The sequence below is a fragment of the Anas platyrhynchos genome, chromosome 3, assembly GCF_047663525.1.
Source record: "Anas platyrhynchos isolate ZD024472 breed Pekin duck chromosome 3, IASCAAS_PekinDuck_T2T, whole genome shotgun sequence".
Taxonomy (NCBI): domain Eukaryota; kingdom Metazoa; phylum Chordata; class Aves; order Anseriformes; family Anatidae; genus Anas; species Anas platyrhynchos.
Window position 1 is genome coordinate 84,903,973 of NC_092589.1, and position 22,681 is coordinate 84,926,653.

At 40.4% G+C, this 22,681-nt stretch overlaps 2 protein-coding genes across 19 annotated transcripts in view; one reads left to right on the forward strand and one right to left on the reverse strand.

Annotated features, from left to right (window-relative positions):
- Positions 1-11,645, reverse strand: part of DOP1A (DOP1 leucine zipper like protein A) — a 61,360-nt gene extending 49,715 nt beyond the window's left edge. For 7 of the 9 annotated variants that reach the window (XR_005264336.2, XM_072036240.1, XM_027454950.3 and 4 more), the window contains exons 1-3: positions 11,539-11,645; positions 1,583-1,774; positions 168-349 (exon numbers count right to left, since the gene is read on the reverse strand). Coding sequence is in view for 8 of the 9 variants with exons in the window: in XM_072036240.1 (XP_071892341.1) it covers positions 168-349; positions 1,583-1,720 (320 nt within the window). In the remaining variant the exon portion in view is untranslated. Of the gene's footprint in view, positions 1-167; positions 350-1,582; positions 1,775-11,370; positions 11,519-11,538 lie in introns of those variants that run through there. The other 2 variants (XM_038176580.2, XM_038176581.2) reach the window with 2 other exon arrangements.
- Positions 11,646-13,971: 2,326 nt separating this feature from the next.
- Positions 13,972-22,681, forward strand: part of UBE3D (ubiquitin protein ligase E3D) — an 83,989-nt gene continuing 75,279 nt past the window's right edge. For all 10 annotated transcript variants that reach the window (XR_005264663.2, XM_072036243.1, XM_072036245.1 and 7 more), the window contains exons 1-4: positions 13,972-14,131; positions 14,375-14,574; positions 15,969-16,059; positions 21,204-21,435. Coding sequence is in view for 9 of the 10 variants with exons in the window: in XM_072036243.1 (XP_071892344.1) it covers positions 14,070-14,131; positions 14,375-14,574; positions 15,969-16,059; positions 21,204-21,435 (585 nt within the window). In the remaining variant the exon portion in view is untranslated. The remainder of the gene's footprint in view (positions 14,132-14,374; positions 14,575-15,968; positions 16,060-21,203; positions 21,436-22,681) is intronic.

Here is a 22,681-nt window from a genome sequence, read left to right on the forward strand (position 1 = left end):
TAGTATACAGTACTCAGAAGAACAGTATTACACAAGCATCAGTAACACGAGCAAAAGAAGCTGGGTGATTCTTGCCATGAAACAAAGCAATACTATTAATATAAGCTGCAGGAAGCCAAAAGCATTTCAACCGTGCATTCAGAATACAGTTGTTTAAACTACTGTACCTGTAGAGGAAAAGATCTTTGGCCAAGCGCTTGGGCCCAATGATTTTGAAGATGATCTCATACGTTTCAAGTGCCTTCCGATGAACCCCGCCCGGCAGAGCTGGATGAAGGCATTGTGCTAAGCGCTTCCCTATAGTCAGCTTTTTTGGAACTACCTGGTACTTCGCATTGTTCTGTAGCACCTGACAAATAAATCAACACATTAAGAAAAACAGAACAAAGCAAGTAAGTTAAACATCATACACACATTTTACAACTGAGTTCCCAAATACAGTCAGTCAAGACACACACCTGGTTTTACAACACAAGTAACAAACCTTTTAACATGTACTTTGGACCTTTTTATTTGCAATGCCTTTCCACTTGTACACCTGCTACAGCTGGAAATGCCAAGGCAGAACTTCACTTGCTGCAGGTTCCTCACTCAAAGTTTATTCACTTTGTTTTACTAGTCCTTTTATGCCACAATCATGCTTCAGTAGTTCAGGACAAAAATTACTGTCTCCACTTGTTGAAATGCATTGCCAGTAGCTCAAAGAGGACTAGTAAAGTTCTCCCAAACAACTCACCACCCAAAGTTTAAAAAACTGCCATGAGTGGGGCAACACACTGAAGTTTACCACTGTCTGAAACTGTATAAACACTTCAAGACTAGAACGCTTATTTCTATTTGTCTTTATGTTTTTCTTCCACTATATCATAGCTCTCACATGCTGTAAGAACTGCTATGATTTTTTAGAGAAGTTCACATAAAGAAACTATCCCACTGGCATTGCCAACACTACTGTCCCTTCTTGATTTTCCATAAGGTTTAAAGGACAAAATGTAAATGCCTTCCGTGTGAAATTCTGCAGAGCTTCACACTCGTAAAATGTGTGTGTGTAAAGGGAACTTTATGACCCTGACTGGAGATCCCAAACTCAGAGTAATCAGAACAAGATCTTACATGACCTGTAAACATTTGTGAACTGCTATTAAAGATCACTGATATTACACATTTAACGTATTAACTGTTAGCATGAATCAGAACAGCATTCTCTGGCCAATGAATTATTTGATCCCCATTCTATAACTCACACTTTACATAAAAATATTTATACTTACGCTGTCTTCTATTTTTCACAGTATTTTAATAAAATCAAATGAGACTAAAAGTAAATGTCATCAATTAAAAGATGTTGCGTTTATTTCTACTATGTGGACAACTTTCCTTCTTAAAATTAGACAGCATTCTACTGTAAGCCTTTGAAAGGCAGTTGTTTGATTTTATTGCTCCCTGCACATACTCGACATATGGTTCAAGCTTAATTTATTTCCAAGCATATTAGACTGATGGAACCTTACCCTTTTACATCATCATACTAACACTCTTTGTCAGTTCCCGAATCTTTTCCAAAGGTACCTGACAGGCATACCTTGTTCAGCTTTCCCAGCGCAGATATTAAGTCTGCCCATTCACTGGAATATTCGAAGTTCTTCAGCGCTTTGTCAACTGCTGCTACATAGTTTCTGTACTTGGAATCAGTCAGTAGCTCCAGCTCCTCCGTGTTCATCCTCCCACGGTGTCCCCACTAGAGACTAGCTTGTAATTCATGTACAACCATTACCTGTTCAAAATACATAAACAAAAACAGACACTATTGCTTCCAGAGGCATATTACTAAAATGATTTCATTGAAAAAGCAAGATATTTTCCTTATGAGAGGCATTTCAGAAATACCAAACTTAAATCTGAGTATTTACAGCAAATCCTACACAAAGGCTAACACATTGCACACAGATATTTGACACACATCCAAAAGAGTGCATTTATAATCAAGACCTCATAAAAAAACAAAACAAAACAAACACCAAGCACTTGGAAAATTAATGCCTTGCCCCTGCCCAAAAAGCTGTTTATTGTCCTTCTGAAAACAAGAGATGCCAGTCTTTCAGAATCACTTCCAGATTAGAGGACAAGAACGAAGGACACACACAGTAGTCACACATTATTGAGAAGTACTTTAATTCCTCAACACTTGCTTTTACAAGACCTGGTATTTTAAGTCAGCAATACAACTATTTTGTGTTTGTTTTGTTTAAATCATTATCAGCCACACATACAGAAAGTACAACATCAGTGGTGTTCTGTAATCAGCGGCTTTCACAATTTGCTCTCTATGTTCTCATCCCACAGGAGTTTACACCAAGTAATGAAAATATTCTAGTCTGAGAAACAACACCTCACACATATAGGGCATAAACTATTTATTTCATGAAATTCAACCCCTTTTTAATTTTTTTTCCACCCACACAATATATATATATGTATACCCCCCACAACCACCCTTTCAAAGCTACTTCGGCCCCAAGCACCTACAACCCATAATAGGAAATTCTATTGTAGCATGTCTGTGGGAAGAGGCTTTTATGTCCTTTTTAATTGGAGCCTTCTGGGAATTCTCTCTGATACTCAGCTTTCGGAAAGATTTCACTCTCCACAAAAGCAGCTCTCCTGTCTTTATTAAAGGAAAGTGGGAAGAAAATGGTGTGTAATCGCAGGCTGAAGCACGGTAGACAAAAAAGAAAAAGAGAAACCTCTAACAACAAACCGTGAAACAGGTATAACAATAAAGAAACTGCACTCGCTAGGCTGCCTACCAGGCATGATAAATAGAAATCATGCTGAAAACAGCAGCTTCAGTGAGACCTTCCACCACGACTGGAAAACATGCCTCGTTGGCCTCTATTCCCAGTGAGCAGCAATATGACAAAATAGTGGGAATGCCTGAAATGAAAAGCGTCTACAAAAGGTTACAGCAGAAACACAGAAATAAAAAGTGACATTCTGATTTCTCATGTACTACTGTTGGTGGAGATAATAAAACATATTTAATTTCTAAGGAAAAAAATTATGGTTTAAGTCAAAAAAAGACTAGAAATTCAATGTGTATTGTTTCACATCATAAACACACTTCCAAGTTCTTAGAACTACCCCAGACCATATCAGCTACATTGGTACTGTTTTACCTCTTCAGCACTCCAACAGGTAACACAAAGACAGCCAGACTCCAACATCTCCAAACTGAGACAGCAATAAGTCTCGCTTGAAATTTCATGACCTTCATCCGGTTGAGTTTATCCAAGTGCCCCGGCAGATTTTTGCTTCTTCCTTTTTGCTCCTCTAGTTAGCAGGAGCTTCTGACAATTAATTGATATAAACACATCTTTAACCCTCCTGAGGTTTTTTTTGTTTTTTTTTTTAAATGTTTTTCTCATATGTAAAATAAGTGTTCCTTCAGTTGGAGGCAGTACACCACTAGTGTGGTGGAGGGGGACCTTTGGGAAGCCTCTCAGCCCGCAGCCTTCCACACAATGCGTGTGCAAGGTACCAGACAAGTCTCTCTCTTCTGCCCTCATCACATTGATTTTTTCTCTTCCAGAACAACTGAAGTTCCGTATTATTTCTTTATCCTTATTGCAATCTTACTCCTCGTACTGCTCATGTCTCAGCATGACAAGGGAAATTGCAAAAAGAACAAGAAAATAAGTATAGACTTACAGACAAAAGGAAGAAGACCTTGTATAGCAGGAGTGAATAAAAAGGTCTATAGCTACTGACCTTTTGCACTTCTGATTCTGATGGCAGGCTAATAATGACAGATTGTCTCCAAGGTAGAACAGAAATGGAAAGTATTACTTAGAAATATATTCTGAGTGCCAAACCAATAGTTGTCATGATACCTCACCGGCATAAAGGACTTAGGCCCTGTTTTTCACTTAGAAGCTTATACCATATGGCTTCATTTTATAATAGCCGTATTTTCTTTGGATTAAGGCCAGAGAGAGATGGCTTTTGCTTTGAAAAGGCTACAGAATACCAGCAGATATCTCAGAGAGGCTGTTGCACAACTGCCAGTGTCTGATCTCCAAACATAAGATAAAATATTAACACTAAAGAAGAAAAAAGGAGCAACACACAAAAGCAACACAATTCTCATTTTTTCAGGCGCAAAGAATGGAGGAAGTACTTGACACATCAAATAATGCTTTTTGAGTCAAGAAAGTGTCAGCATCCTTTCCTATTCAGTGAAAGCATAAATGCAGCCACTTGCGGCTGGGTGGGAAACTGGGCTCTGTATTCCCGAAGTACCTGAAAAATCTGAGAGCCAAGAGTTTGGACTGGTTTGAGATTATCAAAGGTTAGACAGAAACAGCGGGAACACAGGCTTAAAAAGGACAGTCTTCTTGCACCTATTAACTGATCAGGATATTCCTATTTCAAAACAAACAAAAACAGCTACCCGAACAACCTAGATTTATTTTTAGACACCAGCCTTTTGTCAACCAGTTGATACTAACAAAGTTATTCTAGTCTTTTAATTGATATTTGCATTTATCCACGTTTTCAATGAATTTAATCATTATGAAGTTTTATGGAGAAGAGAAAAAAAAATACATTTTCTTAATACTCTATGGTTATCCCCTCATTTTTCTTTCTAAAAAAAACAAAATGTTTTATGAAGTTTGAAATTTTAGTAAAGAATGAATTTCTTGCATACTTTTTCCATAATGAAGAGCCTCTATTTCAAACTATCCAAACCATATCAGTAGCTATAATAAGACAGGGAGCAGAGGAGATAATATTTATTTAATACTACAAAATATAAGTAAATATGTATTATTATGATAAACCTGGCACCATTTTTATTCTAAGAACATTAGAACTACAGGAACGCCTATCTTTATTAGCCCTAATACATAAAAATACGGTTGTCCTACCAGGTTTCCTTTTTGTTTAGTCCAAAGATATGACAAAATGTAGTTGTTGATCTTTTCTTATTCCTATCATGTATTCTTACCGTTACTTTTCTCTTCATTTACAGTGAAAAAGCAGATTTAACAACTTTTAATTATATGGCACTGATATCTCAAAACAAAGTCAAAATTTAGTAACGTTTATCTCCTTGTAAATATCACACTCAGTCTTATTCTTTCAGGGTGTGCTATTTCGAAAAGTCAGATAAAGAATAAAATTTGGCATATTAAAACCATTTAAAAAAAATTAGGAGCTTCTGCCACATCACGAACAAGCTAAAGGTTAAATCGTTTATTTTGCCATTTCACAATCACTATTTAGCATGAGGGTCAACTTTCTTTGGAAAGTTTTATTATTATTTATTTCTAATTTTAAAACAAAGGGATGAAAGTAAGCATTCTTTGCTTTTGTTGTCTTTTCCTCTTTTGGTATACCCAAAGAGAAGGAAGAGGCAAGCTGCCCAGATTGAAGGCTCACCCAGTCTCCTGGAGGGCCAGTCACGGCTCGGATAACCCTCAACCTGTTCCATGACCATGCCTCTCCTTAAATGGGTGACAAAGAAGGAATGAGGGTATCAGAGCAGAAGGTTCATTATTGATGAAGATATCTGTGTTATTTAAGAAATGTCATGCACCTTCAATCTGATAAGACTGTGTTTAAATCACAAGTGACTGCAGAAGTAGGTCTTGACACTTTCTACCTTCAAATTCTCAAGAAGATTGAAAAGCCTAACAAAAACAACGGGACAGACCACACAATTCTGGACACATTTGGATGCCCAGTCTTATGGCATGCCTTTGACAAGGAAAGAAGTTACCTGGGCATCTCCTTTTCCTTGGGTCGTGTATGATGTGTTCACAGAGCAGCCCTGCAAACAATTCCCTTCATCGCTAAGGCAGTATTGGCTTTCCCCAGTCACGTTAAGATGCTACTTCTACAGCTGTATTTTCCACAGCAAATGTTCTTCCTTCCCAAACTCACGTGCTTAAGAGCCTTCTGTCTCACGTTGACACAAGCTATTAATCTGTTTAAGATGGTCTAAATGCTTTTGGCTGAAGCTAAAGAAACTACGTTGAAGCTGCGGTTCTCATCAACACATTCAGGATTAGTAGTTTTCATCTAGATCCCATCTCAACTTTATCACAGGATTATAAAACTTCCCAGCTACTCATAAATTCTCCAGCACCTGCTGTACCCCACAGCTCCTCTACAGGTTTGACTTGCTGCTGTTCCATTCTTACATTTTCCAAGCCTCACAGAACTGATAATTGTATGCCTCATACCAACCTGCAATACAGGCCAAGGTGCTGACCACTGTGCTGTGGAGCAGAAATGTGCTTACATTATTTCACTTGAAGAATTCCCAAGATTTGTCCTAAGTACCTCAAGGAATTCACTTTGCAAACTTGTTCCCTTTGAACTCTGCAGAGTTTTAGCTCTTTAACATGTCAAGGTTTATTTCTAAAACTATTTAGTGATTCAAGTATGACTATGGGACACAGAATAAAAAATAAAACTAGATAATTAAAAAGCAGATGAGAAAAATTTCAGATTTCACAGTACTGAGTTGTTTGTTTTCAAGCTGTGTACAGTGCCCACATACCAAGCTGCCAACTGCAGAAGCACATTTTTATTTAAATAGACTTAATACAAACACAGATTTGAACACCCAGAAAACAGAAGTCTTGTTATGTGGTAACTCATTATACTTTGCTTCTCCTCAGAAACATTTAAAAGCATGAAGAGCAAAATACTGTAGATTCCAGGCTAGTGTCTTAATACAAAAATCATGTGTTGGAAATACATAGGCTCTTCTACCAACAAATATAAAGACTTTCCAATTACAACCACTTAACATGTTTCTAAAATGACTTTCTATGTTCAGAATCTGTCAAAGGGGCATCACTAGTGTCTTCTGAAGAAGATTTTGGGCTTGTTGTTTTGGCCTAGAGCTATTCAGTACAGTAAAGATGCAAAGAAGACATATTACCCAAATAAGCAAACACACACATGATATATGTACACAAAGTAGCCCTGATCTCATCATTATCTTGCAGGACTGCAGAGCACTCAGTAAAATTTAATATTGCCATTAGTAACTTGCCCATACACTTTTCTATCAAGTCAAAATTCACAAGTGGGAACAACTATGCCACCAAGTCAGGTGTTCCTATTCCTTTTCATGTCATGATTCATTTCAGGCCGCATACCAATCTGTGCATTATCCGTACTGGCAACTTCTAAACCAACACAAGATGTTTTTTCTGAGAAAGACTGATTCTCACTCAGACAAGAATTAAATGAGAAAATGTGTATGGCCTGTACTACAAAGATGTGATTAGATACCTAAATGGATGTGTTCCTGGCTTCAGAACCTACAAGACACCCTTATTACTACCTCAAGAAAAAAACTGTGTGTAGAAATACACCAAGTATACCTTTTTTATTTTTGGATAAATAGGAAGTCACAGAAGACAGACAACTAGACTGAAGACTCTCGATTTACCAGGAAGCATAGTCTGATGGAAATACCTAAGATATGCAAAATAATCTTCCTGATATTGCTCTTTATGGTATTCCAGAGTCTGAGTTACACCAGATATGAGCTCATAAAGAGTAATAAGTAACAAGCTTAAAAATTGTTAAGGAACATACAGCAAGTCTTCTTAGTAACCAGCTTCTCTATTCATTATTTAAGGAAATCTAGAACTGGACAGTATTTCCCTCTTAGTCAACTCCACATTTGAAGGAAAGAAGAACAAAACACTCAGAATTTAACCTGTACTGTTTTAACATTTTTACAGAGCATTTTCCTCCTTTCATTTCATTTCATCTCACCTCACAGAGCTACCTTCTTTATAATCAGTTGAAATTGTAACAGCAAAACATCTGTAAAAGAAGCGTAAGCGATATAGGTAAAGGCACTTTGACAGTCTTCTGTAACAGAGTAAATCCCCAGGCTGACATCCCAACAATCCTGAAGACAGAACACAACATTTAAGATTTATTGATAGATTTAAATGAGATGCAACCTCCTGGAGTCAACCAAACACTGTGACAGTGCCAAAGCAAACGACAATGTGAAACCCTTACTGAGAAGCGAAGCGTGACATTGCCTGTAGCGCATCACCTGCTGTTCCCCGCACCAGAACAAGGCGCTGCCAGGCTGGCACAGCTGGGCCTACCCGCTGCAGCAGCAGGGCCTCTCTCAGCTATCCAAAAACCAACCGACAGCGCTGCACAGTGGGCAACTTCCCCACCTTCATAAAAAGATCATGAGGTGGCGTATTAGAAAGTAGTCTCACCACCTCTCCCTGCAGCACCTTTGTGCTCTCCCTGCTGCGCAGCGTTTGAGTTACCTTCTCTCCAGGTGTCTAACATGGGAAAAGGAAAAGCTTCCTAAAAGCAAAAACCAATTTATTTTACGTTTCAGCTTCATTCTTTCAAATGGTCACTCTGCCCTCTTTGGATATAATTACTTTTTAACTAGCTAGCTCTCCTCTTCTGATCTCTTCCAAGCATTTACTGACCAGAGACTTATCTTGAGGCATTCTTTTCCTATCTTCAATATTTTTTACTTTCAACAAACTAATAAAACCAAATAATAATGAAGTTTAAAAAAGACAAAAATCACATAGCAACCTTAACAATAACAAGCAACTCAAACCAGTATGACTATGTTTAAACCTAGAACTGCAGCACACTTTGCTTTAAAGAAGTTTGCCAACTTCCGGATACTTTCTGGCCTGGAAAACAAAAAAGGACTACATAAGCCTCATTGTCTTACATTGTGTACCTGTACTCTCCACCTCAGAAAGATAAGCATTGCTAAAAAAAAAAAAAAAAAAAAAAAAAAAGCCTGATCATTCATTCATTCTTTGCTCACAATAATGTTAAAACAAACCTTTTATACAACCACACCTGTTGTTCTAATACATACCCTCCCCTGAATTTAACGTCCTGTCTCCAAATAACCCTGAGATTTGTTTTCAACATTCACAGAAATGTGTAAGAAGTTCTCCATAAACAATCTTATCAAAGCTTTATTTGGGTAACACTTTGTCCAACCTCCCCCCCCCCCCTTTTTTTTTTTTTTTATAAAACCTGAGGTCTTAAGATATTACTCATTCACCCATTACAACTGGGTTTTATCATTTTATACTCATTTAAATTCTGAATTAGTGTCATATGCCATATTTATGCCCGTACATTATCTAGATTGTGGTTATATTTTGCAATGTGCCTGATTTCTCATGTTCTGCAGATGAATTACAGAGGGATTTGTAAGGCAGAATCCTCTTCTGACTCTTCTGGAAACAGAATTCTGTGGGACGGAAACTTGCTCACCCTCCTTATCAGCAGAAAGGGTCAGAAAGGGCCTTTCTTATGCCAGAAAGTTCACATTCTCTTTGATTTCTAAAAACACCATGCCTTGGCTTTAATTATTTTTTTTAATGGTTATATGCAAGTACAAATTTCTGATCTGTTTCTTTTGTTTACAGAAAATGTTTCTTTTGTTTACAGAAAATGTTACTAAGGGAAAAACCTATCAATACCTCCAGTTATGCACTGTCAACTACGTGGATATTCTGAAATCTCTGTAATGATGAAGCACTTACCAGAGAAAAAGAATTAACATTGCATATATAAATAATTTAAAACAAAAACTACAAAAATAACATTGCATTGACTAGCAAAATCGTCTCCTTAGTAGCTTTGGTGCTGTCTTTTCTCTTCTTGTTTCGGTCATTGGGGAAAAAATGCTTGATCCTGCACTGTTTCTCCCTGAGAGCTTGGGGAGAATGAGATGAAACATATTTCTTTTTGGTTTTATTTATCACTTAACTGATTATCAGCTACAAGTTCAGGCATCATGATTATTCATCCCAAAGACAACTTAAGTGCATACAAATAAGTTCTACTGCATAAAGTTCTATTTTTCCATTCCATGATTTAGCAGATGCAGTCTCTTTTTATCATCTCTTAGTTCTCTTTTCTGTCTCTATTTTTCCTCAGCCATTTCCAAAACATGTTATTCCCCCCCCCTGTTTTTTTTAAAACAACATTCATAAGCCTTCTTGGTCATCTTCTGCACTGGATATCAACACCGCTCCACAGACAAAACAAAACAAACCAAGCGAGAACAGTAATAATTATTTTTAGTCAGTCCTCCCCAAGCAATCATTCCCAGCTAGAGCACGAAGACACTAAAAATAAAGGTGGACAGGCAGTAACACTGGTCAGGCCAACAAAGCCAGTGATGAACACACAGAAGTGTCTTCCCCTTATTCAGATGGAGAATGATGGCAGAACACAATCCAAGCCCACTTGCACCAGACAGACTGCATTCTTCCCAGCTTAGCTTGCTGTGCATGTGATGAGTGTTTCCAGTGGTCAGTGTAGCATTCCAGTATTTTCACACAAGAGATGTGCTGCCGAAAAAAAAACACGGCCTTCCCTGTAAACATAACCATGCACTGGAATGCACAGCCACTGCCCTATTGGAAGATGCAGGACAACTTGTTTTTGCCAGATGCTGTTTAAGTACCTACTGTCACAGGTGCCAGCAACAAGCTGGGAACAGGAGACATTCAGTAAGTCAGAAGTGCAGTTCTCCTTCCCCATCTCTCCCTTCCAGGCTACTTAAATTTCCAAAAGTGCCTATTCTAATTTCAATTAAAACCAACCTGGGAATTATGTGGTTGACATCCTGCTTTTTTCCAAACCAGCGTTCAACCTTGTGATGTTCATCTTTTACGTTATAAGTGACTGCACATTTTGGATAATCACAACACTCAGACATCAAATCATTATCAGACGTGTGAAAAGACATTACTGTGCTGCATTCAGTCTCTTTGGTGGAAAGTTACGAATGTTTCAACCAAAAAAAATAAGCACATCTGACAGCCAGGCCAATGTAAGTATTTAGAAGGGATACAGCCAGACTGAGGCTTGGCAACAAAATGAAAAGATACCATATGCAACCTTATACTAAGCCCGGATTGCCTGCAAACATCCTGCACATCACTACTTCAAGAGATCCCCCTGCCAGCTCGCAGCCCTGCAGGATTCAGGCAGCATCACCCGGTTAATCCGAGGGCAGTAACGCACAGCTACTGCACCTGATACGCAGGCACACTTATTATTTATGATATATTAATTATCCAGCATGGAAATCCAAGGGCCACAAGTGGTGCCAGCCCCGGGATAACCTCAGCACACCCGCAGCGTGTTTTAGGGCATTCAGACCCGAGCCCTTCAGGCCTTGCTGCTTATCCCCAATACCCAGACACCCCCTTACGCCTCAGCGGCCACCCGGGCCCCGCCGCCCTCACACCTCAAGGTCACGGCGGGGCGGCTGCGGGCCCTCCCCCTGACGGGACACCGCCCCCTCGACAAACCCACCGCCGGAGGGGCTGTCACCGGGCTCCTCCGCACCTGCCGCCAGCCCCCAGGCCCGGCTGGACCCGCCTGGACCCCCGGGGGTGCCCCCGCTGCGCCCAGGAGGGGGGCGAGAAAATGGCGGCGGCGCCTCAGGGACGGGCCATGGGGGGGTGGGGGGGGTCGCGTTACCTGAGCGCCCCGCGCCGGAAGGGCCCCGCCGCCGCCGACCGCCCCGCGCCGCCCTGACAGCTCCCGGCATGCACCGCGCCGCGCCCCGCCCAGCACCGCCCCGCGTCAGGCAGGCGCGCGCCTGCGGGGTCGGTTTAACGGTCGCGCCCCCCCCCCACGGAGCGCCTCGGCCGTCCCCAAAATAAGGAGGGTGGCTGACAAAAAGGATGCGAACAGTGTGAAATCAGTCGAAATAAAAAAATCACGGGTCCTCCAGTCACGAGGGAAGGGGAAAAAATGAGAAATCAACAGTTGGTCAAATAAAATTGTATATATATATGGTATAGTGTTGAGTAGTTTTTGAACCTGTGGTACTCAGTGAGGAAACGTGAGGAATTAAAGTGTCAGGTAATAGAGAATATAAGGTTATCATAGGCTTGTGCTGGGTGCTCCAGCTTGCAAGACACCCACCATTAAAATTATAAATAAAAATGCTACTTTACTGAGACCCTCGCCTGAGCCTGTGTTGTTGGCTGCAGGTTGTTTCTCACAAATTGAATTACATGAGCAGCTTAATCAATCTTTCAGGCTTTGTCTGAAAACAAGTAAATATTGCTAAAGTACACCCTGGGGAAAATCTCGTACCATAGATCACCAGGTAGCAGGTTACAAATCCTATCAAGACGACAGTCTAACAAGGCAGGTTTTGTTCTCTAAGCTTGAGGTAATAAACAGGAGACAGGATTCCTTTTCTCATTACACTGTTAATTTAGGATTCCAAAATTACTAAATCCTACACTATTACGGATTCAATATTTCATAACTTCACGTTTGGAAAGCTGGCAGTTCCCACTGGTTTTGGTGAGACATTGAGTACCACTACAGGTGTCATATTTCCAACTAAAACAGTGTGTATTGACATGTTTTTCATTAAAATACCATACAAATGCATCTGAGACCTAATTCCTAACTAGGGCTTGGTGGTGCCTCTGCAGATGTTCAGAAGCGGTGGTCTTGCCAGAAGTGGCAGGACTTCCAGGAGGTAACGCCATACCTTCACACACCACCCTGAGGAGCAGTGAGGAGATCTCTGAGCTTACCTTTTGCTGAACTTTTACCATTGCCTGTTAAAACCTGGAGCTATCTTAAAAGTCCTGTGAAACTGTTGCATCAGCTTTCCATGCAGTAGCAATCCAAAGCCCAACAGAACATTGCACATCATCGGGAAGGATATGGAGAACGAGAAAGAGGGAAGTGTTTGGCATCCATATAGCCACTGCTCAGATTGATTCCTGTGTCAGTTCTTGTCTTCACAGATTGAGAAGCTGTATGGTAGTTAGGGACGGCACAGGAGGGAGGGAGCCACTGCCCTACAGGGGCAATGACAAAGTCTGGAACGGCTCAGGAAAGAAGGCTGGGGAAAGATTTCATCAAGATTTACAAAGTCATCATTATTCATATCGATGGCAAGAAGGAAATAGGCAGGGATGTGCCTTCCAGCACCCTTAATACAACAGCTACACTTAAGGAGCTCTTCCTAAATAGCATCTCCTTATTGCTGACACTGGAATCAAAATACTGGGCTAGGTGCACCCATGGTTTTAGACATTGATGTTCATTTCTGTATAATTATTTCACTGCAGAAACAGTGAGAAACCTACGGCAGATGATGTTGAATATATGAAGCTCACACCCTGCAGGAAATACCTGAGATTATTTATAGCTTTGTAGTCTTGTGTAAGCCTCTGTCAGAGCCAAAGTCTCTTTTACTAGGAGTCCCTTTTACCAGGAGTTGATTCTCGTGTCATGAGGTGAATTTTAGTGGTGTCTGACATGCGACCTGCTTGCTCAGAACAATTTGACCAGCAATACGGGTGTTGGTTTTTGATGCAGTTGGAAATGAAAACTGCCATATGGAATAAAATGTTTTCTTTAAAAACAAACAAACAAACAAACCACAAAACAAAACAAAACAAACAAACAAACAAAAAAGAAACACCACACCCAGAACAACCAGTAGGTATAATAAGAACACAGAGTATAGCCTGTATCTTATAATACTTGATGCAATTTGTGTATTATTAAAAATGTTTGGCTGAGACAGTTTAGCTGTCAGTTGCCTGCCCTATTTTCCCCACAAAATCTAAACTCACACCGTCTACTTCCTTGAGGCTCTCCTAAGAAATCTGCTTGGTTTTGCCACCTCCAAGGGTCTGTATTACTTCAAAGCAATCATGTCTTAGATAACAAATCGCTACGGAATTAACCAAAGGCAAACCTGCCTTTCTGCATGAGGTGTTTCCAAACACGTGCAGCCACAAAAAGCTTCAGGGCTTCCCAGAAGAAGCTAACAGCGTTGTAAAGGACCCTTTGACCCCAGCCAAGAACCAAGCAACCCAGAACCCCTCCCAGCTTTTGGCTGGGCCAGAGGGCAGCCGGGGAGAGCCCCTGTGTGGGGAGAAGCCCTGGGAGCGGCTCGGGCTGCGGGCTGCGGGCTGCAGGCGGCGCTGTGTGTGGCTGCCTCTCGCTGCAGGCTGCGGGCCGGGCTGGGCATGGCGGGGCCGTTCGTGCTGGAGATCCGGCGGGGGACGGGGAGCGCCTCGCTGCTCGTCCGGTACCTGCGGGCGCTGCCTCCCAGCCCCGCACCGCCGGGGCAGGAGCCGGGGGTGGCGATGGAGGAGGGCTGGGCTGGGCTGGGGGGGGGGCGGTGGGGCAAGGCTGAGCCGCCGCGCAAATAAAGGCTTCCTGAGCACCGTGTGTTATGGATTTCTCCTCGTTCTTTACGCTCCTTCCATGGGGAAGCCCTTTTCCAAGCCTCCCCCCCCAGCGCCGTAACTCCCGTGCTTTCCCCCCGCAGCGAGGCCAGCCTGCGGAGCCTGCCGGCCGACATCAGCCTGGCGCCGGCCCGCCTGGAGCTGCGGAGCGCCGGGGCCTGCGGGGCGCTGGAGCTGCCGCCAGGGCTCAGCCTGGCCCCGGCCTCCTGCCGCGGCCTGCGGAGCCTCCCCGGCGGGGCCCTGCACCTCCGCCTGCGCCTGCGGGAGGCGCCGGGCGGCGTGGGTAAGGCTGCGGGTGGGGACGGGCTGGGGGATTCCTACAGGGGTTTGGGGGGGCTGGAGGGTAGCAGTCATTCAGAGCTGGGCTCGGGGAGGTCTGGGGTGCTGCTGTCCTTCGGGCTGTGGGGGGATAAGGCGCTAGCCAGAGTTTGAAGCATGCCCTAGGTGTTTGTGCAGCTGCTGTTTCTGTAAGGCTCCCTTTGGGGCTCAGTTTCCAACTTAAACTAACAGCTCTGGGTCCAGCATCTGATAGCGTGCAGCATCTGTCGGTTTTAAAAAGCAAAGCCACAAAAAGTGGCTTGATGAAAGGGGAGCTGTTGCCGAATAACTCCTCAGGAGTTTGAGAGCATCGTTCAATTCCCTCCCCAGTGCTTTCCTGCATCACTTCAAACTTTGTTTCCCCACTACTTCAAACATTCCCCCCCCCACTACAAAATTTTCCCCCTTTCCTATTTCACATTTAAGCTAAAAATGTAATAGCGCAATTCATCCAAGCTATAACGCAACATTTGTCACTGACCACTTAATTATAAAGACTAACCTTGGTTAGCCTTTAAAATTTTAAATTAGTATGCAACACTGGCTGTCTCTTATGAACTTATGGGATGTTTTAATTACCTTTCCCTTGTGGTTACAACCTGCTTCTTAAATACTGAGCACCTGTGCTGGGAAGGTACTTTAACTCTGATTTCAGAAAGTGGGCAATGCAAAGCCTGTATATACATGGAGCCAGGCTTATAGTTTGTTTTTTCTTCCACCTAATGTTATTTGATTTTCTCTGAAGGCTTTTATATGTATATGTATAAATTAATTTGGAAAAGCTGTCTGAGCTGTCTTCTGTGAAACTGTTTTCTGTCTGCTGGCCTGCAGAGGGTATTGCTCGCTCACTGTTCATTGGGTAGTACAGCAGTGGCTGTGTATCTTACCTGGCTGAAAACCTAAGACTACTGCTTTTTTCCTTTTTTTTTTTTTTTTTTTTAACCCCCCAACTATTTTTTGTTATGTACTGGGATGTACCATCGTGTTACAGAGATGCTTATTAGCAGAACTCTGATTACAAAAGAGTAGGATTGAGTTTTAATTTACACAATTATACAAATTCTCTGCGATGATACCTGTATCTCAGCTCCTCCAGCTGAGAGGGTATGGACCATTAAAATAATTATTTACATATTGCTGCCCGTATTTAACAATATGGGGCATGATGTAGAGGTGGCAAGTTTTTCCTAAATCTCTTTGCTTCTACAGGTTAAAAGAATAAGGTTGTGTTTAGAATGTCAACACTTTGCTTATTTAGATTCTTTTCTTGTTTAAGTTTGAGGTATTTGGAAGGATTTTTATGTATGAGTGAAAATTTTACGCAGCCTTGAAGATTAATGCATCCTCTCTTATTTGTAGAACTTGTTTATAATTTGAGGGAAAGCCTGAAACCCCAGAAGAATTGCATCTTTTACTGCCAGTCCTGTGGTGATGTCATAGTAGAAGAACGGTGAGTACTGCAGTGTCTTGTATTTATAGCAACAGATGCTGTATGGAGTGGTATTTGTGTTATTTGGTGTACTTAGAGAGTTAAAAGACAGTTATTTTGAAATTGATAGATGAGAACACTTTTGAAGCACTGTTACAGACAACTAAAATCAAAATTACCTGAAACAGTTTTTCACCATTTGTTCATTTACTTCTTGCTTCATTCTGGCTGGAAGGTAGAAATAGCTTACTTAGAGCATCGGCCCTGACAGGTGGGAAGTCTGGATTCTTTTCTTAGTTGTCTGCTGTGCCTCAAGTGAGACATTTTCTTTTGTGGCTGGACTTCCCTATGCATAAGAAAAAAAAAAAAAAAAAAGGTGTAACATTTTGAGTTGAAAACATTGTAGTTAAAATGTTGAACACACATTAGTTTTCATTGATTTAACAACATTCATAGTCTTAATAGCTGGCATCTCTGCAGTGTTGAAGGGAGTAAAACTGAAAATTTTAACCTCAACTTCTGTCTTCCTCTGCACTTCCAGGGCTCCTTTTCAGTTCTGTTCATTCTCTTACAGATTCTCTTCAGTCAGTGTGCTGTAGTTATAAAGTGCCTGGTCAGAATGGGGTTGCAGTCAGCAGCTCCCTCCTATCTGTTAAGTTCAGGGATGCTGAATTTGGGGAGTACAGGACCTGTTCCTTAGCTGTATGATTTGGCCTTATCTTTGTTCCTTACAAAGTCTGCAGAGTGAACGAGAATTTTAATAAAAAGCTGCTACGTTTTCTGGCTCTTGTGATGAACAATTTTGACAGCTGCAGCTGGATATGTACAAATTGTTGGAGACGCACTTGCAGCCTTTTATGATCTGTGTCACTCCTAATACTCAGAACGGTGATACAAATGTAAATCTGTAAACTTCTGTTACTTTCCTGTCATACATATGGATTTGTGGTTGGCTTGAACACGAATGAATGAGGATTTCCTGGCTTTCTCTTACAAGATGTCTCATCGGAAAGTCTAGCAGTAACTCTCCTTGATACATTTATAGGGTAAAGAAACTTCTTATTTATACTCCTTAACATTTGCTTTCAAAAGATCTTGCACCTTGTATATTTCCATCTCTGAGTGGGCGATTTCCTGACTATCAACACACCAAATGCATACGCATGGCATTTACATACTGTAAATGTGGTTCTGTATCCTACAGTGTGACACAGCAGGAATTTTTGAGAACGGAAAAATCAAGGCATGTTAGTGCATTGCTTGTAAACTGTTCCTCCTTGCAGAGGACTTCGGAACCCCCCTTGAATGTTACCACTAAAAAATATTGACTGTGATAAGGGTAGAAGGTTGGAGCTGTCAGTTTGTCCAGCACCTTCTGTTCCAGCGCTCCCATGTTTCCAGAGGAGACAGTACTTTGAGAAACAAAGTTCATGTGTTGGTCTCTGTGGTCCAAAGACCATGCTAATGGCAGCATGGTCATCTGTCATGTGAGGGGGAACTTACTGAAGTGCAAAAGGAAATTAGGTGTAAATGAAAAAACATACTCTAAAGCTTATTTTTTTACTGTTAGAAACTGCTTAGGAAGCCAGTGGAATTTCTGTCATTTTAAAGACTAGATTAAAGATATACATTTAGGATAGTTTAAATGTCAATCCTTCCTTGAGGCAAGAAAATGGACTAGGTGAGTTCTTTCAGCTCAGTTTTCTGTGATTCTCTCTACATTTTCTGAGATGCACTGGATTCATCTGTTTGCTTCTGTTAATCAGAGGTCAGGATTATGGTCTCTCTCTGCTTCTTCCACATTATTCTCATATTAGAGGATGTGTTTTTTTTTTTTTTTTTTTTTCCGTGATTTAAGAGCAGCAAAGAATTTTTGATTTTTATATTTTTTTCTTTCTCTCCTGCTGTATAGCTCATATATAAAATAATTCTTCAAGGCTTTCTGTCATAGAATCATAGAATGGCTTGGGTTGGAAGGGACCTTACAGACTATCTAATTCCACCCCCCTGCCATGGGCAGGGACACCTCCCACCAGACCAGGTTGCCCAAAACCCCATTCAGCCTGGTCTTGAACGCCTCCAGGGATGGGGCATCCACAGATTTTCTAGGCAACCTGTGCCAGTGCCTCACAGCACGTCTGAGTGAAGAACTTCCTCCTAACCTCTAATGTAAATCTCGCCCATTTAGATTAAAACCATTCTCCTTGTCCTGTCATTACCTGGCTGAACAAAAAGTTGTTCTCCATGTAAAAGTTCTTAGAGGCTGAATGCTGTGAAAAATATTTCTCGTAAGTTAACAGCGAAGAAGTAACTGTTTTCATTAGTTCCAACTCTGAGAATCTTTGTTCATAAGTATTCTGTTGAAAAACTGATTGCAGGGGAATTCATCTAATTACATTCTAATTAATGAATGAAGATGTCTGCTCTTAAAGAAATTCAGTTGGATCTTTTTTCTTTCTCTTCATCTCTGATTGATCAAATGGGTTATGTGTTTAATTTTGCTTCAATTTTACTTTCAGCTTCTGAATTTTTAATAGACAGGATGATATTACTGACTGCTTGGATATCAGTTAATAACGATGCTAGAGAGTATTTTTTCTAATCTAGTCTTAGAAGGATCTCTTTGGCCAAATCCAAGCCCAACTAAGACTGACATCTGTATGGCAGTTGTTTAGACTAGTACCTAACTTTTAGTTTTTTTAAATTAAGTTCATTACCTTGGCTTCCTCTGTCTGGAGACAGAGCTATCTCCAGAGGGAGATTCAGCTTGACTTTATTAGATCCTTCCAGAAGAAGAAAGTGTCTCTTGGTTTCCCTCTGACTATATGGCTATCTTAAAGTAGAAACATAGCTGTTATTAAGGGTTAGTCTGGGGAGATGACTCCCTAAGTTAGCCAGGTTTTATCATTATACTTACCAGCCCTAAGAGAGTCAGTACCTAGTAAACTTCAGGCTTCTTTTTTTTTTTTTTTTTGTTTTTGTTTTTGTTTTTTCCTGGAAAGCTAATTTCATGCAAGAGTTACATTTTTCCAATGCGGGGACCCAGGTGGTGACCCAGAATATGGCTTCCCACCTAGGAATGGTGAAAGACTAAAATAAACTGGAAATGCTGTGTTTTCTGTGTAACTTAGAGGTAGGAGGAACCTGGTTAGGAACTTCTGGTGGTCGGAGTACCTGCTTTTGTTTGGCAAGAACTCAGGTCTTCACGAAGTTTCAAAGGGATGTACTCTAGCTTTTGAGAGTAAAGAAAGGGTAATGGAAAGAAACTAGACAGTATTGGTTTGCAGCTTAAAGTAATCTTTTTTTTTTTTTTTTTTCTGTAACACTTGAAAAAGTATTGCAGAATAATACCAGCTCTTTTTTTTTTTTTTTTTTTCCCCCTGTGGTAATGTAAAGAACAGTACATGGGAATGAAGACCTTTTTCATTTTGAGTCCAGGCATTGGCACTAACTGCACAGAGCTGGGAAGAATAATCAGTCTATAGACCTAGAGCAGAATAAAGGCTGTACCAGAGCAGAATCATGATATCTCAAACAATAGGTAAGACTACAGAGAGTGGAGGTGGTGATTAGTGCCAGGAGCTGACCTTACTAGTAATGCTAAAGCTGGGCCAGACGAGCAGTTATTCCAACTTTCATCTGCAGATGGGGCAAGCACAGTTTAAAATGAATTGAGGATCCATGAAGAAGGAAGTTTTTATGAAAGGTTTTGCTTTCACCCACGCAAGAATACAAAAGGTGCAATAAACTATGATGGGAAGAACTGGCATCTTTAGAAAAAGATTGTGAGCTGCAAGAAAGAGAGGGTGTCTAGCTAGCTATGGTTTTGTGATTATTTGCAAAGTAGCAACATGAATGAAGTGGTGTTTGCAAGTTTTTAATTAAGTGTGGAATCAAAAAAACTATATGTAATTATATATATGTTTTGGGCAACAGCAAATGAAATACGGGAACAAAAGGCAAATGTCTGAAGAAACTAACATCAGAGATCACAGCAAAGAAACTAACAGCAGAGAGCGCAGCACTGCAGCTAACAGTGCATCTACAAAATTGTTGGAGGAGTGCACAGAGTTAAAAATGTTGTATTCTGGCAAAGAGGCAGGTTTTTATCCTAGTGCAATAGTTCTCTATAAAATGTAAACTAAAGCAAATGTGTAAATATGTGGACAGTATCCATCAGTGCTTCTGCACTCTTAATAAAATCTCACGTGGAGGGACCAGACAATGTTTATGAGAACTATAGGCAGGAAAGTACTGACCACTGACTCATAATGACCAAGACTGTATTTATATAGTACATATGAATATATTTATATGTATGTATTTAAATGTATGCATTATGTATTAGTAGTATATACATTTCTATGTATGTATTTATATTTATATATATATTTACATGCATATATTCTAGCTTTCAGAGTGTGTTTTACAGCTTAAAACAGTCGTTCCAAATCTTGGCTTTTAAAATTCTGTGACAATGTGGGTAACCAAAGAAAGTATGTGGAGAAAAACACTGGTAAAGAAAGCAAAGCGTGGTATCACCTGTAGCAGACTCCTTGGTCCATATCTCTAACAAGGAGAAGTTTTGTTTTGTTTTCTGCTGTGACTTCTGAAATTTGAATCTGAATCTAAATTAAGATTGCATTATTTTATTCTTTTTTTCTTTTCTTTTCTTTTTTTTTAATGAATATGCTCTGTGATATTTTGGTCAGGATTTAGCTTTGTTTTGAAGTCTGATATCTGACTTTAAGGGGCTTCAAAGTACATGCTCCCTTGCTATGACAGCAATTTTTTTATATTTGATACAAGGAAACTTCATAAGTAGTAATAATAAAAATAATCACAATCTCCATTGTTAACATTTTTTCATGAGCGAGTAGATCTGTTTGATTTCTACCATCTGGGGGGTTATGCGAAGCTCTGCTCTATAATCTTTGGAGATTCACCCTTGGGAAATGCTTCATCACAAACTTGGCAGGGAACACTCAGCCATTGCTTTCTCAGAATTCATCCAAAGAAAGTACCTTTGACTGAAAGGAGAGTCACACGCTACCTTTTGGAGAAAACACCATGCTTTTTTTCTTTCCTTCTTGTAAAGAGCCCGCGTGTTAGCATCTTATAAAAGAATATAATATATTGAAATATCTTTTCTTCTTCCCTCTCAGGAAATTTCTTAGAGTTCTTCCTCTACCAAGTGAAAACTGGAGTGCTTTAGTTGAAGAGTGGTGTTGTCACCCTAACCCCTTTGCCAAAAGCACTTTGCACCCTCAGCGTGATGACTGTTTTCTTGGAGACACTTTTGTTCTGTTGAATTCAGAAAACGAATCGCATGTCCCTGAACCTCCCATATGCTGCTCGGAGACCGGCCATCACGCTTCTCAGAATGGCTCTACCTTGGTAAAGTAGTTTGTTCTAATAATTCTTAAGGGAATGTATTTGGACTTTTTTATTGTAAAATGCCTTTTTGTCACTGGCTCATTTAGCTTACATGTATTATGGGGATGTTTTGAAGGTCATAAAGAGTTGTTGACATTCATCTGCATAGAAGCCAGAAAATATTCTAAGCTATTTTCTAAAGCATGCACCATGTCTTGATGTTGACCTAGATATGCAAGAAAATCTTTTCCTTATAAACTGAATTAAAAAATGTTTAATGATATAGTTCTGAAACCAAGTGTTTCCCCCTCAAAATATCCTGAGTATAGTAAATCAGCATTTATTATGATTGTAACTGTAATAGGTTAGGCATTTGTCAAGGGACAGTGGAACAAATAACAAGGGGGAAACTGGAGAAACACTGCTTTTTTCTCTCAAAATATTACTGGATACATAACCATAATTACGATTAAAAGACTCTTTTTATTTTATTTTTTTAAACTTCAGAAAGACTTGGAAAATCAGAATGTGTTTTGGGTTCAGATGTGGCTTTCATATTCTAAGAATAGAATAAGGAGATTGAGTTTGACTGCTCTGCCTAGTGAAAGAGACCTGCCACCCCAGGCTATAACTGTTGATGATGACTTTTCTAAAGTGTTCTAAAGGAGAAGATTATATCCGTCTGAGCCTCTAGGATTAGGGCTAACATTTGGCTTAGAAACATCAAAATGTGTTGGGGGAAAAAAAATAATAGGAACGCTGGTGTTTCAATAGTGGGATGAGGAAATAAAATGCAGTGCTTTATTCATCTTGGAAATCTAGCACTTGTATAAAAGTTGGAGCTACAACTTCTTCCACCAGAACAGCACCCATGAGCTTATTTCATCAAAGCTTGCATTTTCATAAAATCTTTTCTGCTAATGTACAGCTTGTCTGTAATTATGCTGACAAAGATTGGTCCTGCAGATATCATCTTTGTTTTCGCCATACCACGTATTAAACCTGGTTGTTGAAATCCTTCAGCAGTTATGGGAACCATTGCTGACTTGACAATGTCTGTGTCTAACAGCTGATGACTTGCTGTGTAGAGATTCCCAACATCAAACTTTTAATCTGCTGAGAGTAACACCGGAGGCCCTGATTCTAGTTCGCTGCTGCTGTTTACCATCATCAGGGATTTGTATTATCCCCAGTTAAATCACCAGGATTCTAGCAGTTCAATTGTTGCTGGTGTGATGCATCCAAGCAAGCCATCTGTTTGGGGAAC